At 37.8% G+C, this 12,409-nt stretch overlaps 2 protein-coding genes and 2 long non-coding RNA genes across 4 annotated transcripts; 2 read left to right on the top strand and 2 right to left on the bottom strand.

The window, feature by feature from the left end:
- Nucleotides 1–95: 95 nt before the first annotated feature.
- On the bottom strand, nt 96–867 carry LOC125478787. The gene is made up of 2 exons (XR_007259585.1): nt 728–867; nt 96–595 (listed from the first exon to the last, which is right to left on the bottom strand). It is a non-coding gene; the product is annotated as an uncharacterized LOC125478787 (long non-coding RNA).
- LOC125478786 lies at nt 497–961 on the top strand. Its single transcript, XR_007259584.1, has 2 exons — nt 497–635; nt 775–961. It is a non-coding gene; the product is annotated as an uncharacterized LOC125478786 (long non-coding RNA).
- Nucleotides 962–4,470: 3,509 nt separating this feature from the next.
- Nucleotides 4,471–7,742, top strand: LOC103933401 (probable polygalacturonase). Its single transcript, XM_009343098.3, has 5 exons — nt 4,471–5,295; nt 5,441–5,561; nt 5,932–6,106; nt 6,247–6,317; nt 6,616–7,742. Exons 1-5 carry the CDS (start codon nt 4,846–4,848, stop codon nt 7,248–7,250), a joined length of 1,452 nt encoding a protein of 483 aa, XP_009341373.2. The 5' UTR covers nt 4,471–4,845; the 3' UTR covers nt 7,251–7,742.
- A 46-nt stretch (nt 7,743–7,788) lies between these two features.
- Nucleotides 7,789–8,885, bottom strand: LOC103933402 (photosystem I reaction center subunit N, chloroplastic-like). The gene is made up of 3 exons (XM_018644037.2): nt 8,460–8,885; nt 8,213–8,338; nt 7,789–8,042 (listed from the first exon to the last, which is right to left on the bottom strand). The coding sequence occupies exons 1-3, from the start codon at nt 8,751–8,753 to the stop codon at nt 7,953–7,955; spliced, it is 510 nt and encodes a 169-aa protein (XP_018499553.2). The 5' UTR covers nt 8,754–8,885; the 3' UTR covers nt 7,789–7,952.
- Between the last annotated feature and the right edge of the window lie 3,524 nt (nt 8,886–12,409).

The raw sequence follows: 12,409 nt of genomic DNA, 5'->3' as shown, positions 1-12,409 counted from the left end.
TAATACTAAATGACTTATTTATTTTATTTTGAATAAGGTGTTTTGTTCAAAATAATTTGACATTATTTCGTATCACTTAAATCTTGATCGAGATATGGATGATAAAAGAATCGAATTGCATTGCGACACAATTAAATTACATAGTATCTACAATCGAAATTCAAATGAGTATCATGATTATTTCACATATATTTCTATCTAATTCAGATAATCATGACATGCTGCTAAATGTCACTCATGATTTTTGGTTCTATATTTGGAGTAGCTGCTGGGTTTGTTTTGGGTGAGGAAGGACCTATGGTTCACAGTTCACACCGGCGCTTGCATAGCCTCTTTGCCCGGACAGGGTGGCTCTCGCAAGATCTGTTGCCCCTGGTAAAGCGATTCCCACGCGACCTATCCCTCTTCTCTTCGAGACCCTTGCTTCTTTCTTGCATCACTTGGAGTTATCGGAGGCCTTTTTGGAGGATTTGGACATTCAGGAGGAAGAGATGGAGACGTATCTTGATCTCCACCCCCTTACTAATACCTCACCATACACCGTAGTGGAAACAATGTCCCTTGCTAAAGCTGCTATTTTCTTTCGGAAGCTTGGCTGCAGGCACTTGCTGTTAGTGTCTTAATTAGACAAAAGGGTATGTCTCTCTCTGTTAACAATTCAACATGCATGTGTCTAGTGCTTAGTGATTATTACACCGATGAAAAAGAAGGTGAAATGCCAACTTACTGATAGTTTAGCGTTGTAACATTGTTCTGAATTATTACATTTTGCAGAGGCCTCCAACCGTTGGAATCTTGACACGGCACGATTTCATGCCGGAGCACAAAATGGGACTTTTTCCGCAGTTGAAACCTCACGAGTAAAAGTAGCAATGCGCGTATCTGGGATTATACAAGGCCTTGTTTGATCAAGTTTTAACCTTTAAGAGTCAATCGTATTTTCATTTATGGATTACTGTGATGCATAAGTTTTATTAGTTTCTATTAGCTATTAGGATGTAAGATCTCTTGAGTTTCTAAAGCTGGGAAATGCAGGTAGCTCCAGCTGCCCGGCCGCCGTTGTCTCCACCTCCATCATCAATTCGATTGGAGAAATTCAATAGCAAAATCAAAACCGCAAATTGAAAATAGAAACGAAACCACAACATGCAAATCTTTTGAAACAAAAAAACAGATCGAACGAGAAAGAGAGCGTTTTATACTGCTAGGGGAAATTGAGCTCCAGATGCTCGATGCTGAGAAGCTCGCTCATGCTTTTCGGATCCGATCGATTCAATTGATTCGAAAAATGGTGGAATTCGAATTGAATCGAAAACGAAAACAGAGATTGGGTTGAGAGATGAGAAGGGAAGAGAAAGAGAGAGATTTGATTGGTTCGATTGCAAAAATGGAATATTGTTTCCGTGCAAAGGAGAGATCGAGATAGGGCGGAGAGATCGGGAAAGCAAGAGAGCGTTTAAACATGCAAAAGTTTGCCGTCAGGGGCAGAATTGGGAACTCATTGCTTAGGCCGGTCTTATTGGGTTGGTTAGACGTTGGATTTGTTTTAGTCATTAAATAAAGTTATTAAGGTGCTTTTGGTTAAAATTCAATGTTTTGAAACTTTTTTCATTAGTTTCTTTTAATAATTTTGTTGTAGGGGAGCCGAGACAGAAATCCAATGGCTGACTTGGAAGAAGAGAGTTGCTTGTAGACAGTTGTTGAACTTTTATGGTAGAATACTTGTTTAAAATGTTGTTGTTTCCCTTTCTTGTAAAGTACTTCGTAAATTACTTTGTTTAGTGAATTGTTTTCGTTCAACACTTTTACCTGTTATTAGTTAAGTTTAAGTTATCCTTTAATTAACACCTTAAAAAAATTTAAGATGTAATGTGGAGATTCAATACGTAGCATCAAAAGTTCAGGTTGCAGATATCTTTACCAAATGCTTATATAATCCTAGTTTTTTTACAAAACTACAACAATCATAGGCTAGGAATCCCCAGTTAAGAGAATCTAAGTTAAGCCTTACATATCGGGTGCATGTGTCATAGTCTTATGGTACATGACTTGGGTAATTTACAAAACAGAGTTGAATTGACCTTGATCTTGCAGTCGGTAAACAATCCATGTTTCGATATTGTTTTAGGTCAAATTTAAACGCGCACACATACGAATATACGTTCAAAACTATTCCATTCAACAAATCTGGTAAAAAAGATGAGATGAATGTTAACAAAGTACATCATTAGTAGCATAAAAGCTTTATATTCTATAACAAGCACTTTATATATAAAGTGCTTGTTATAGAATATAAAGCTTTTATGCTATTAATGATGAAGTTTTTCTTTAAATTCTCGTTCCTGTAGAAGAGAATGTTTTGAATGTGTGTTTTATTCTTCTCATTTAGAGGTATATATAATCATATACAATCCTACTATAAACAGAAAAAAATAATTACAAAATAATTACAAGACAATCTCCTAAATTAGGAAACCCAAGATTAAAGGGATCCTGAAATAATAAGAAATCTATACAAAGTCAACACCTGCTGTGTCCTTAAAATTTGGCTCAAACCCTTGAAGATTTAATTTATGGTTCTTCAGGTGTGCTTTTAGATTTGGGGTTGACTGCTGCAATATTTTTGCCATATTAAATCAGTATGGCAAAAGTATTACTAAACGTGGATTTGTTTTCGTTTCGGTGTTTGTTGGCGTACATACTACGCCAATACATTAAACATGGGAACGGTGGTTGCTAGGAAGCAGCAACCCAATACATTAAACATAGGAACAGTAGTTGCTAGGAAGCAGCGCTGGGGAAGGGGGATTCAATAAAGAATATTGGAACAAACAATGATTTTATTTTGTCACTATAATTTTGTTTCTTGTGTTTTCGGAAATAAAAAAAAAAGAAAAGAAAAGGGATGGATGTCAATTTGAAAACCAGCTAGCGACCCTTCTAGAGACAAGAGACTCCCGTGAAGAGCGGTTTCTTTGCTTCTTCCCACTTGCCTCTATTCATACCACCCAAATCTACCAAACTCATCTCCTCCCCCCACACGAATAGGATCCTCTTCAGATCCTGTTTGTGAGAATCTGGATGATCAATCAATTGTTTTTATTTATCGTACATTGTGCAGTTAGAAATTTAAATTTTTTATTTAAAATTCAATATAAATAGTATTTAACGAAAACCGATCCCACAATATATAATGAACGGATACGATTGATTAATCCTTAAATCATCACAAAAAGGATCATGAGAGAATCCTCGTCCCTCTCAAAAGATTTCTCACTGCGGAACTGATCGAAATATGCTCTCATCTTGGCATCCATAGCCCCAGAGAGGGAGGAAATCGCCGCCGAAATGGCAGAGATCGACGATTCCAAAGTAGTAATCCGAGCATCCGTGGTCAAGAATCGGATTGTACCTTAGAGCATAAAAGGACGGAAACCCATGATCAAATTGGATGATACCAATGATACCACGAGATTCTAACTTAGAGCATCTCCAATGAAGTCCCTATATAGAGACAACCACCGTATAAAATAAATATAAAAAAATATATGGACAAAATGAATCTCCAATGAATCGGAAAGTGAGTCCCTAAAGTATATGAACTCGCCGGATCCTTGATGTATGTACCCAAATTTAGGTACTCTATAGGAAGTGAAATAGTGGATCCAATATGACAATTTAAATAGAAAAGTAGGCGTGGATTCCAGTCTCATTGCTTTGTGTTTTATTTTATTTCCAACCATTTAAAATGGAGGGTTCAAATTGATTCTTGCTTTTCAAATTTTTTTACCATTGAAAAATCAACAGTTCCAATTAAATAACCATTTCAATTTAGGTTATTCTCTCATGTTGGTTTTCAATTTTTTTTTTCTCTTTTTATATTGTCTCCGTTGGAAGATTAACAGTTTCAATTGGGGTTACTCTCTCATGTTATTCTTTCATCATTCCTATAAGTATCAAATTATCCAACTAAAACTTACCACAACTTAATCTCCTATTCTCAGTTTACTTGTACTCAATTCACTCATTCTAATTACGTTTTTGTGAAAGAAAAAAAAAATTGGTGCCAGAATTTGATTTTTACTTTTGGTTAAAATATTCACAAAAATATTTTAGGAGAACGTAATGTTAAATTAATTCAAAAAATGTTAACATAAATAAAAAATGTGCACCTAATCACATTATCACATAGAATTGTACAAAGTTCAAATTTAGGTATTCTCCTATAATAAGACTCCTATTGGAAACAATATTCCTTTAGGAACAGTAAGATTCTGTTTCAGTCTTTAAATACATACTCAAAAATAGTGGTGGAAGTCTCGAACCAATTGTGCATATGAGCTCTCAATTGTTTTTGTAAAATAATGTTTAATTGAAAATGACCATTGGCACACAAAGGCCACAAATGGCCGAATGTAACCACCCCGAACAAATATCCGTAATTACCAGCGACAGAAACATTGATAAACTAATAAATTTTCTAATTGTGACAATGCTAATCACAAACACATAACATGGACGGCTAATATCAATTGATCTATAGGGTCCTCACAGAAAGGATTTTCATCCGCCTCGCTCGACTCCCACCTCCCACACCGAACAAAGCGGATCCAGTTTGTCTCCTACTTTCCGAATCCAACCCTACACGACAAACACAACGCGCTAATACAAACAGTATGCGCAGTACGCCCCTTCCCCTCTCTTACCCAACCCCCTCCCTCTCCCTCCTGCGCACCTCACTGTTCCATCGCCGCCATATTCTCCGCCACCAAAAACACACGTTTGAAAATCCGACAAAATCTGCCTGACTTTTATTTATTTATTTATTCATTTTCAAGTAAGTTGATGGATTCAGGTAAACCCAGCGGCTTATTTCTGGGTAAGGCGATGAAGCCCACGTGGCCATCTCTGCTTTTCGTACTCACCATCATGGTTATCCTTTCCTACCAAAACTTCTCGACGAGGTCGAGGCTTCCGACATGGGTCGGGTCGATTTGGCCAACTGGAGGATTCGAAACCCGATCGGATGCCCCGGCCAGCAGCTGTGCCGGGTTCTTCGGGGATGTGCCGAAGCGGAAGGTGGTGATGTCCATCGAAGCTTTCGGTGGCGTTGGCGACGGAACCACCTCCAACACGGAAGCGTTTAGGAGGGCGATACTCCACATGCAGGCTTTCAGTAATACCGGTGGGTCCCAGTTGAATGTCCCCAAGGGGAGATGGCTGACGGGGAGTTTTAACCTCACCAGTAATTTCACGCTTTTTCTTGAACACGGCGCTGTAATTCTCGGCTCCCAGGTAAACTAGTCTCTGTTTTTGCTTCGTTTGTATAACTATTTTATCCTGTGGAATATTTGAAGGGGTATTTTCATTGGGCGGTTATTCATTTCCATTTGGTGAGGACGATACAATAACGGTTGATTTGTGTCATTTTTATTCATAGGATCCGAAGCAATGGCCTGTAATTGAGCCGTTGCCTTCTTATGGAAGAGGGAGAGAGAGGTTCGGAGGAAGACATATAAGCCTTGTTCATGGGGATGGTCTCACAAATGTTGTCATTACAGGTACCGTAAAAACCCTTCATTTATTTTCTTATTTATTTGAGTTGGCCAAGTAGTTGTACCAGTCTTTAATTTAAAAGTTAATAGATTATTAATTTTGGTGGACATAAAAGCTTTCCATCAAGGAGGTATTAAGCTTAAACAAGGTGGTGGGTCGACTTACTGATGAGTTTCTTGATAGCAACTAACTCACGTTTTATGCATTGTTTTTTGGATCCTGATGTTTGTATGCAATGAATTAGTTTAGTTCAATTTATTTGTTGCCATCACTATCAGGTTTCCAAAATTTCTGTCCTCTCTTTGATACATAATTTTTTTTTGTAATTATATTTTCCGGAGGGTGCTTTGTGAATGATTATTTGGGTCCTTTCAGGTCATAACGGGACAGTTGACGGTCAGGGAAAAATGTGGTGGGAACTATGGTGGAACAGAACATTGGAGCACACCAGAGGTCACCTCCTTGAAATAAAAAACTCTCGCAACATTCTCATCTCTAACCTCACCTTCCGCAATTCTCCTTTTTGGACCATCCATCCTGTTTACTGCAGGTCTACATCCCCTGCCCGTTTCCTCTTCGTTCTTGTTCTTTTCTACTTGTTTCTATTCAAGTTAATGCTAATCTGTAGTTGATTGGAAATCCAAAACGATAAGATTATGTTATAAGCTCATTATTCTGTGTTTGTTTCAGTAACGTTGTTGTCAAGGACATGACAATCTTGGCCCCCCTTAACGCTCCGAATACTGATGGTATAGACCCAGGTATGCTCCTCTTCTTTCAATTTAACGTAACATCTATGTATCCAAATTATTTAAAAAATTTAACATTGAGAAAAGTATGTTTCCTTTTTTATGCATATAACTTGTGCATGATGTTTATAAGTCATGTATGTTCTTGTTCTTCCAATTTAGCACGGCATGCTTCATCTAAAGTCTAAACTAATCAAAGAAGTTGGCTTTGCCACCATATAACAGGAAAGACAAACAAAAACCTAATTCAAGAAGTTAATGTAAAGAAGCATGTCTTTTTAGAAAATTTAACTTGTATTTTGTGTTTCAGATTCCAGTACTAATGTGTGCATTGAAGACTGTTACATAGAGAGTGGCGACGATCTTGTAGCAGTGAAAAGTGGGTGGGATCACTATGGAATCAAAATGGCTCGTCCAAGCTCAAACATAATAATTAGAAGAGTTAATGGCACCACTCCAACTTGCTCTGGAGTTGGAATAGGTAGTGAGATGTCTGGTGGGATTTCAAATATCACCATTGAGGATTTGCATGTTTGGGATTCTGCAGCTGGGGTGCGGATTAAATCTGATAAGGGTAGAGGGGGTTACATAGCGAATGTTAGTATAAGTAACTTAATGATGGAAAGGGTGAAGATACCCATAAGGTTTAGTAGAGGGGCGAATGATCACCCGGATAAAGGATGGGATCCCAAAGCTGTTCCCCATGTAAAGGGGATTTTTATTAGTAATGTGCTGAGTTTGAATTCAACAAAAGCCCCAGAATTGAAGGGCATTGAGGGGGCATCATTTGAAAGGATATGCTTTAAGAATGTCACAGTACTTGGTCTGGCTCCATCTGCAGCGTGGCGTTGTGAATTTGTTTCGGGTTTTGCAGATGGGGTATTTCCAGTGCCATGTCCTCAGATGGCGGATATGGACTCGTTTGGCTCTTGTATGCAGCGGTGAGTTTCTTTGGATGGCTTTTGGGTACATTTTTGAAGATACAAGGTCTAAGTTTGGAGGGTGAAGTCGAATTACTCTGCAGAAGTTGGGTCTGCTTTTGGAAATGAATGCGAAGCACATTGCGGAGATGGGCATAATCAGCTCGGGCATTTTGTAAGTGAGATGTCTAGCTGCTGGTGTTCAATTTGCACATAGAGATGCAGTTTTCTTGTGTATTGGATCCGTTGTGCACAAGCTAGATGGGTGATCACCAGAATTTACTGACTGTTTCGTTGCCGTGGTCTTTAATTTTTAACCTCGAGAATGATTATTTATTTGCAACTGTTGCCTGCGGTGGTGCTACACATACATACTCAGAAAGTAGAGATGATAGCGATGGTGAAAACCGGAGATAAAGCTGAACTTGATAGAAATGATACAGGGTTAATGTAACATTGTTTTGTGAACTTCATATTCATTTTGTTTATGATTGATTTATGTTAAGAATTTACAAGATATGTGAGTGTATATCCAGTTCATCTATCTTTCAAGATACCAGGTATTCAACCAAAGATGAAGGATCGTCGAAGCTTTTCAATTAACAAGAAACTAAGCTAGATAGATACATACAATATTGCATATTTGATGCGTACATTGTATGGTTTAAGGTGGAGAGAAAATAAATAGATTTGGACGGATGGTTGGTTGTTCCCTTTGTCTGGGTGATCACCATTTCCAGAAAACATTGGAACCACACTTGTACTTGTCCTTGCCTTCGCACTCTAAACTCAGATCATCAGAGAGAAATGGTACTTTCTGCATCCATGCATACAGGCATACATATATACACCAAGTTTAATTAATTAACCAAATTCACTAAACATTGGTGAAACCGAAGAATTTCAGCTCGCTAAATCGATTAATTAAAATAAAACTAATTGTAATTAAACTGTATTTAAGCAAGTTAATAGTGAGTTTGAAGATACCTTTTGCTTGGCGAGATCTTGGCAGCCAGTGAAGTTCTCTGGGAACTTGCATGATCCAAATTGAACAGTGAATGCTCTTGCAAAGTTTGCACCGCTCGTTGCCAGCCTCTTCTTGTCATTCAGTTCCTATAAATATAGATACAACAATATAATTGATATACATAATCAAATATATTGTACATACATACACACACACACACATGTATCTATATGTCTGTTTACAGAGGATGTAGCTAGTTGTAGTTACCTTGTTGGCTTTGCTTTTTTCGAGGTAATCATCAATGACACCGGCATTGGCAGCGGTGTTGGACGAAACAGCGGTGAAAGCAACGGCCGCCAGGGAGAGCAGCGCAGCCCTTCTTCCAGCAGCTGCTTGACTATTTTGTGTGCTAGGCTGTTGGGCCCTGATTGCTACTACTTTGGTCTGAGCTGCTGATTCAACTGAAGGCATGCAAGTCGTCTTTGCCTTTGCAAGTTCAGATATTCTGGGGCCGGAGACGGCATATTTGCAAGCCAACACACTAGAGTTCATCGCTGCCATTTGTTCCTCTCCTAGTTTCCTCTATAGTTTTTGAGGAGAAGAATGTAATCTGGATGTATGATAAGGAGTGATTGTGGTGGGATCGTGGCGGATAAGGTGAGATTGCGTTGCTCACATCCTATTGGCAAGCTTTGCACATTCATGCTTCTGCTACTAGTTTGGGTCATTATTTGGACTTGGTTTGTGTGGTGGCTTTGTGTTCTGGACCCACTTTAATTCTACATCTTTTGTGTGTGCGAAGTTGACAACATTATATACATTATTATTGGAAGATATGCGTTGAACCGTATAATGTGTTTCACATAATAATTTCGTGTTAAACTCGACGTCCACAAGATTCGAAACTTAAAACCTCTTCCTTAAAATAAGATTAGAAATTAGAAAATCACATCTTATTCTTGGTGCCAGTACGCTTCTCCTCCTAACAATACAGTGAGCAAGAAAGGAACTAAACATGTTTTTGGTGACGGAGACATAACCCTAACACAATATCCACAAATTTGGAATACTAGGTAAGTACTTTGTCATAAAGAAATTCACTATAACTCTAATGTAAAGCTCCCTAATGTCGAAGGAGTTAACATTTGAAATCTAAGTTAAGATTCGTAAAGTAATTTTTTGTAATTTTATTAGGTGTTGTTGTAGTTTGAGTGATTTTATTGAATACTATCAGACATTTAGTGTCATTATGGACCTTAAAAATTACACAAGACTAACGTGGCTTGCAAGCCGTAAATCTAAAACCTAACTATTTTCTTTAGAAATCTGGTGTGAACGCAGACGCGCCAATACGCGGCCGAATGGACAAGCATATACTTTGTTCTATATATTCCTCTCGACCAGATCACTCTACCCCTATGGAAAACCCTTATCAGACAGTTACCCCACGGTCGAGCCATCGACCCGAATAATGAAGATACTTCTTTCATGGATCAAATCTGGGACAACGTGCTGAAGATGCGTGCGTCAATAAAGAACCTCCGGAAAAGTTTACGATTCAAGGAGCGGGCAAGACTGTCCAGACTACAGGATCATAGGAAAATATCAAAGATACTCGCCAATTTCGAAAACCCGGCCATCCAGGCACCACCAAGAATGGCTGGCCAAGGTCTAAGCATGCTGACCTGAGAAATTGCTCCAAAAGCACGCCGTGGGAAGCCATAGAGAACCCAAGGTCTATTCCAAATCCAATGTTTAGAAAACTTTTTCCCAGGGTCAACCGCACAGCACTTTCAACCATTCTATTTCAACTATATATCCTTTAGTGCTTTCGTCAAGGATCACCACACACAAATGAGTCATAAAACATGCCTTATCGCGCGTTAAAATGCGGTCAAGTGCTTAATATATAGGTAGGCAGTGTCAAGTAGGCGATATTCTTTTACATGAGAGACAGAACGACTTTACAAATTTTTTTTGTTTTTTTGAGAAGTATGCCTCTAATGTAAATGAATTTTGCCCACCTATATAGTATGACTAAAATGTCCAAAAATCTATATCGTTAATTTTCTTTCTTAAAAGGAGAAAACCCAAAATTATTTCACCTTCAATCGGCAGTGTAAACCCAAGCAAACAAGAAAATAACAACATGCACGTCAAAACATGAAAATAAATCAAACCCTTAGAAACGCAATGGACAGAACGTAATGCAATGTTGTGGAATGGAAAGGCTCTGGAGCCTTCGGAAATGCACTGTGAAGTGCAGACTTGGCTACATGAATTCCATAAATGGCACGGGCCGAGGAAGAACACCAACGTGGTCACTAGGCAGCCATGGAAGCCGGCAGAAAATGGGTGGATTAAAAGTAATTTTGATGCGGTATGGGATGAACAGTTAGAGATTGGAGGAGTGAGGGTAGTGATATGGAACGACAAAGGGGAATTCATGGCTGCAGTAGCAATGACAGTTGAGGGAATTGGTTCTCCATTGTTGGCGGAGATTATGGCAGCAAGGGAAGCAGTTATTTTTTCTCAACACCAGCAGACTACAGACGTGGAAGTTGAAGGGGATGCTCTGTGGTGACCACGACACTTCAACATGACGGCCTAAAGGATTCATCTCCTTTTGGGCACATTATTGCAAATACTAGACAGATTTTAAGTGGTTTTTCTCAGTGCAAGGTTACATTTGGCCGATGCTCGACGAACAAGATGGCACACAGGTTGGCTAGATTGGGTTTAGCCCTTGATACTCCGGTAGTTTGGTTTGAGGAACCTTTTGATGTAATAATAAACCTTTTAATTGAGGATAGTAATCGTATGTAATCTCTAGTGATGCGGGACGCTCTTTTTCCCTTTGTCCGGATTGAAATTTCCGACAAGATTTTATCGAGACCCACTGTATGTATCCCATCCTATTTGTACGTATTAATTTTCTATCAATGAATATCGTAACTTCACTCAAAAAGCCATTTTTCAGTTTCTCAGAAAATTGAAATTTCAGACAGTATTGCACAAACACACAAACCTACAAATGTTTAACCATAAAGCAAGCATATGCCTAACAAAATTACCCAAATGAAAATCGTACGTTTTACAACTTTTGGGGGCATGCGGATAGGTCATGGTGCAGGTGGAGTGTGCTGGAGACCAGTCCTTCAAAATAAATATACGAAATTGGACGTCAAATTATAAACAAAGATGAGCAAAAAATTTGTGTAGTCAATTACACTTACACAAGACACACTAAAACTAAGATTACTCATCTATACTTTCAAATAATTTATAGCATTCTTGAGTATTGAATGCTCCATCACGTAGAGCTTTTAAATTTAATCCAATGATTGTAAAAAATAATCTAAAGAATTTAAGGGACAGGTTATTCGGTATTGTTTAACTTTAGGGAGTGTTCTTAACTTTAGGTTTTAGGGTAACCCTATACTTTATCTCAGTTTTATTTTAAGACCACACGTGTTAAGAGACACAAAACTCTTAAAATACGCAAAAAAAATTGATAGCCATCAAATTAAACTTTTAGAAAATCAAAGTAAAAAGTCAAATTATTACCTGTCATAGAATTGTAATCAAAACATAAATCAGCAGCAATTTGATCTGAAAAAGACCTGAAAATTTTACAACAAACAAATTTAACCAAATGTTTCAAATTGTAAATATAAGATTAATAACAACTTTATAAACTACGGATCTTAAGCATCTCTAATGGAGTAGGTAAATGAGTAGCTAAATTTCTTTTGATGAGCCATACATGCAAAATCTAGAGTAGTCAATTGAGTAAGCAAATTTTGCCTACTCCTTTAGAGTAGACAACATTGGAGAGATGTTTTTGTGTAGTAGGAATTCGTCGAGTACATCAAATGTCGTGATTGCATTGAAGAAGAAAATTCTGACAATTTATATTATGAAACTTAATGTACCTAAACGTATTTCGGTACACTAAAAAACTTCTCGCAACATTGCCTACTTTTACATGTGTAGGCAAAACTAGAACTCAAATATATATTTATAATAAAGTATTCTATGTGAGGGAAGATGCAAAAAAAGATATAAGTAAATATCAAATGTGAAAGACAATAATAAAATAAAACTTTGCCTATTTAGTTTGCTTATCCTATAGGACTGACATATTATTTTATGAGGCAATTTAGTAAGCAACTTGCCATATCAATTACTATGGTAAATTTTTACCAATTACATTT

Source organism: the organism of the source record quoted next, unplaced genomic scaffold (assembly GCF_019419815.1).
Source record: "Pyrus x bretschneideri cultivar Hongxiangsu unplaced genomic scaffold, Pyrus_bretschneideri_v1 Contig265, whole genome shotgun sequence".
NCBI classification, from domain to species: Eukaryota; Viridiplantae; Streptophyta; class Magnoliopsida; order Rosales; family Rosaceae; genus Pyrus; species Pyrus x bretschneideri.
The sequence above is the reverse complement of the archived record's forward strand: the minus strand, read 5'-3'. Positions and strand labels throughout refer to the sequence as shown.

Excerpts from the sequence above, each read along its gene's own strand:
- LOC103933401 (XM_009343098.3), top strand. The coding sequence starts at position 4,846 with ATGGATTCAGGTAAACCCAGCGGCTTATTTCTGGGTAAGGCGATGAAG. Across the intron at positions 5,562-5,931 it reads CACAAATGTTGTCATTACAG|GTCATAACGGGACAGTTGAC; the intron begins GTACCGTAAAAA and ends GGGTCCTTTCAG. Across the intron at positions 6,107-6,246 it reads ATCCATCCTGTTTACTGCAG|TAACGTTGTTGTCAAGGACA; the intron begins GTCTACATCCCC and ends TGTTTGTTTCAG.
- LOC103933402 (XM_018644037.2), bottom strand. The coding sequence starts at position 8,753 with ATGGCAGCGATGAACTCTAGTGTGTTGGCTTGCAAATATGCCGTCTCC. Across the intron at positions 8,339-8,459 it reads AAAAAAGCAAAGCCAACAAG|GAACTGAATGACAAGAAGAG; the intron begins GTAACTACAACT and ends CTATATTTATAG. Across the intron at positions 8,043-8,212 it reads AAGATCTCGCCAAGCAAAAG|AAAGTACCATTTCTCTCTGA; the intron begins GTATCTTCAAAC and ends GCATGGATGCAG.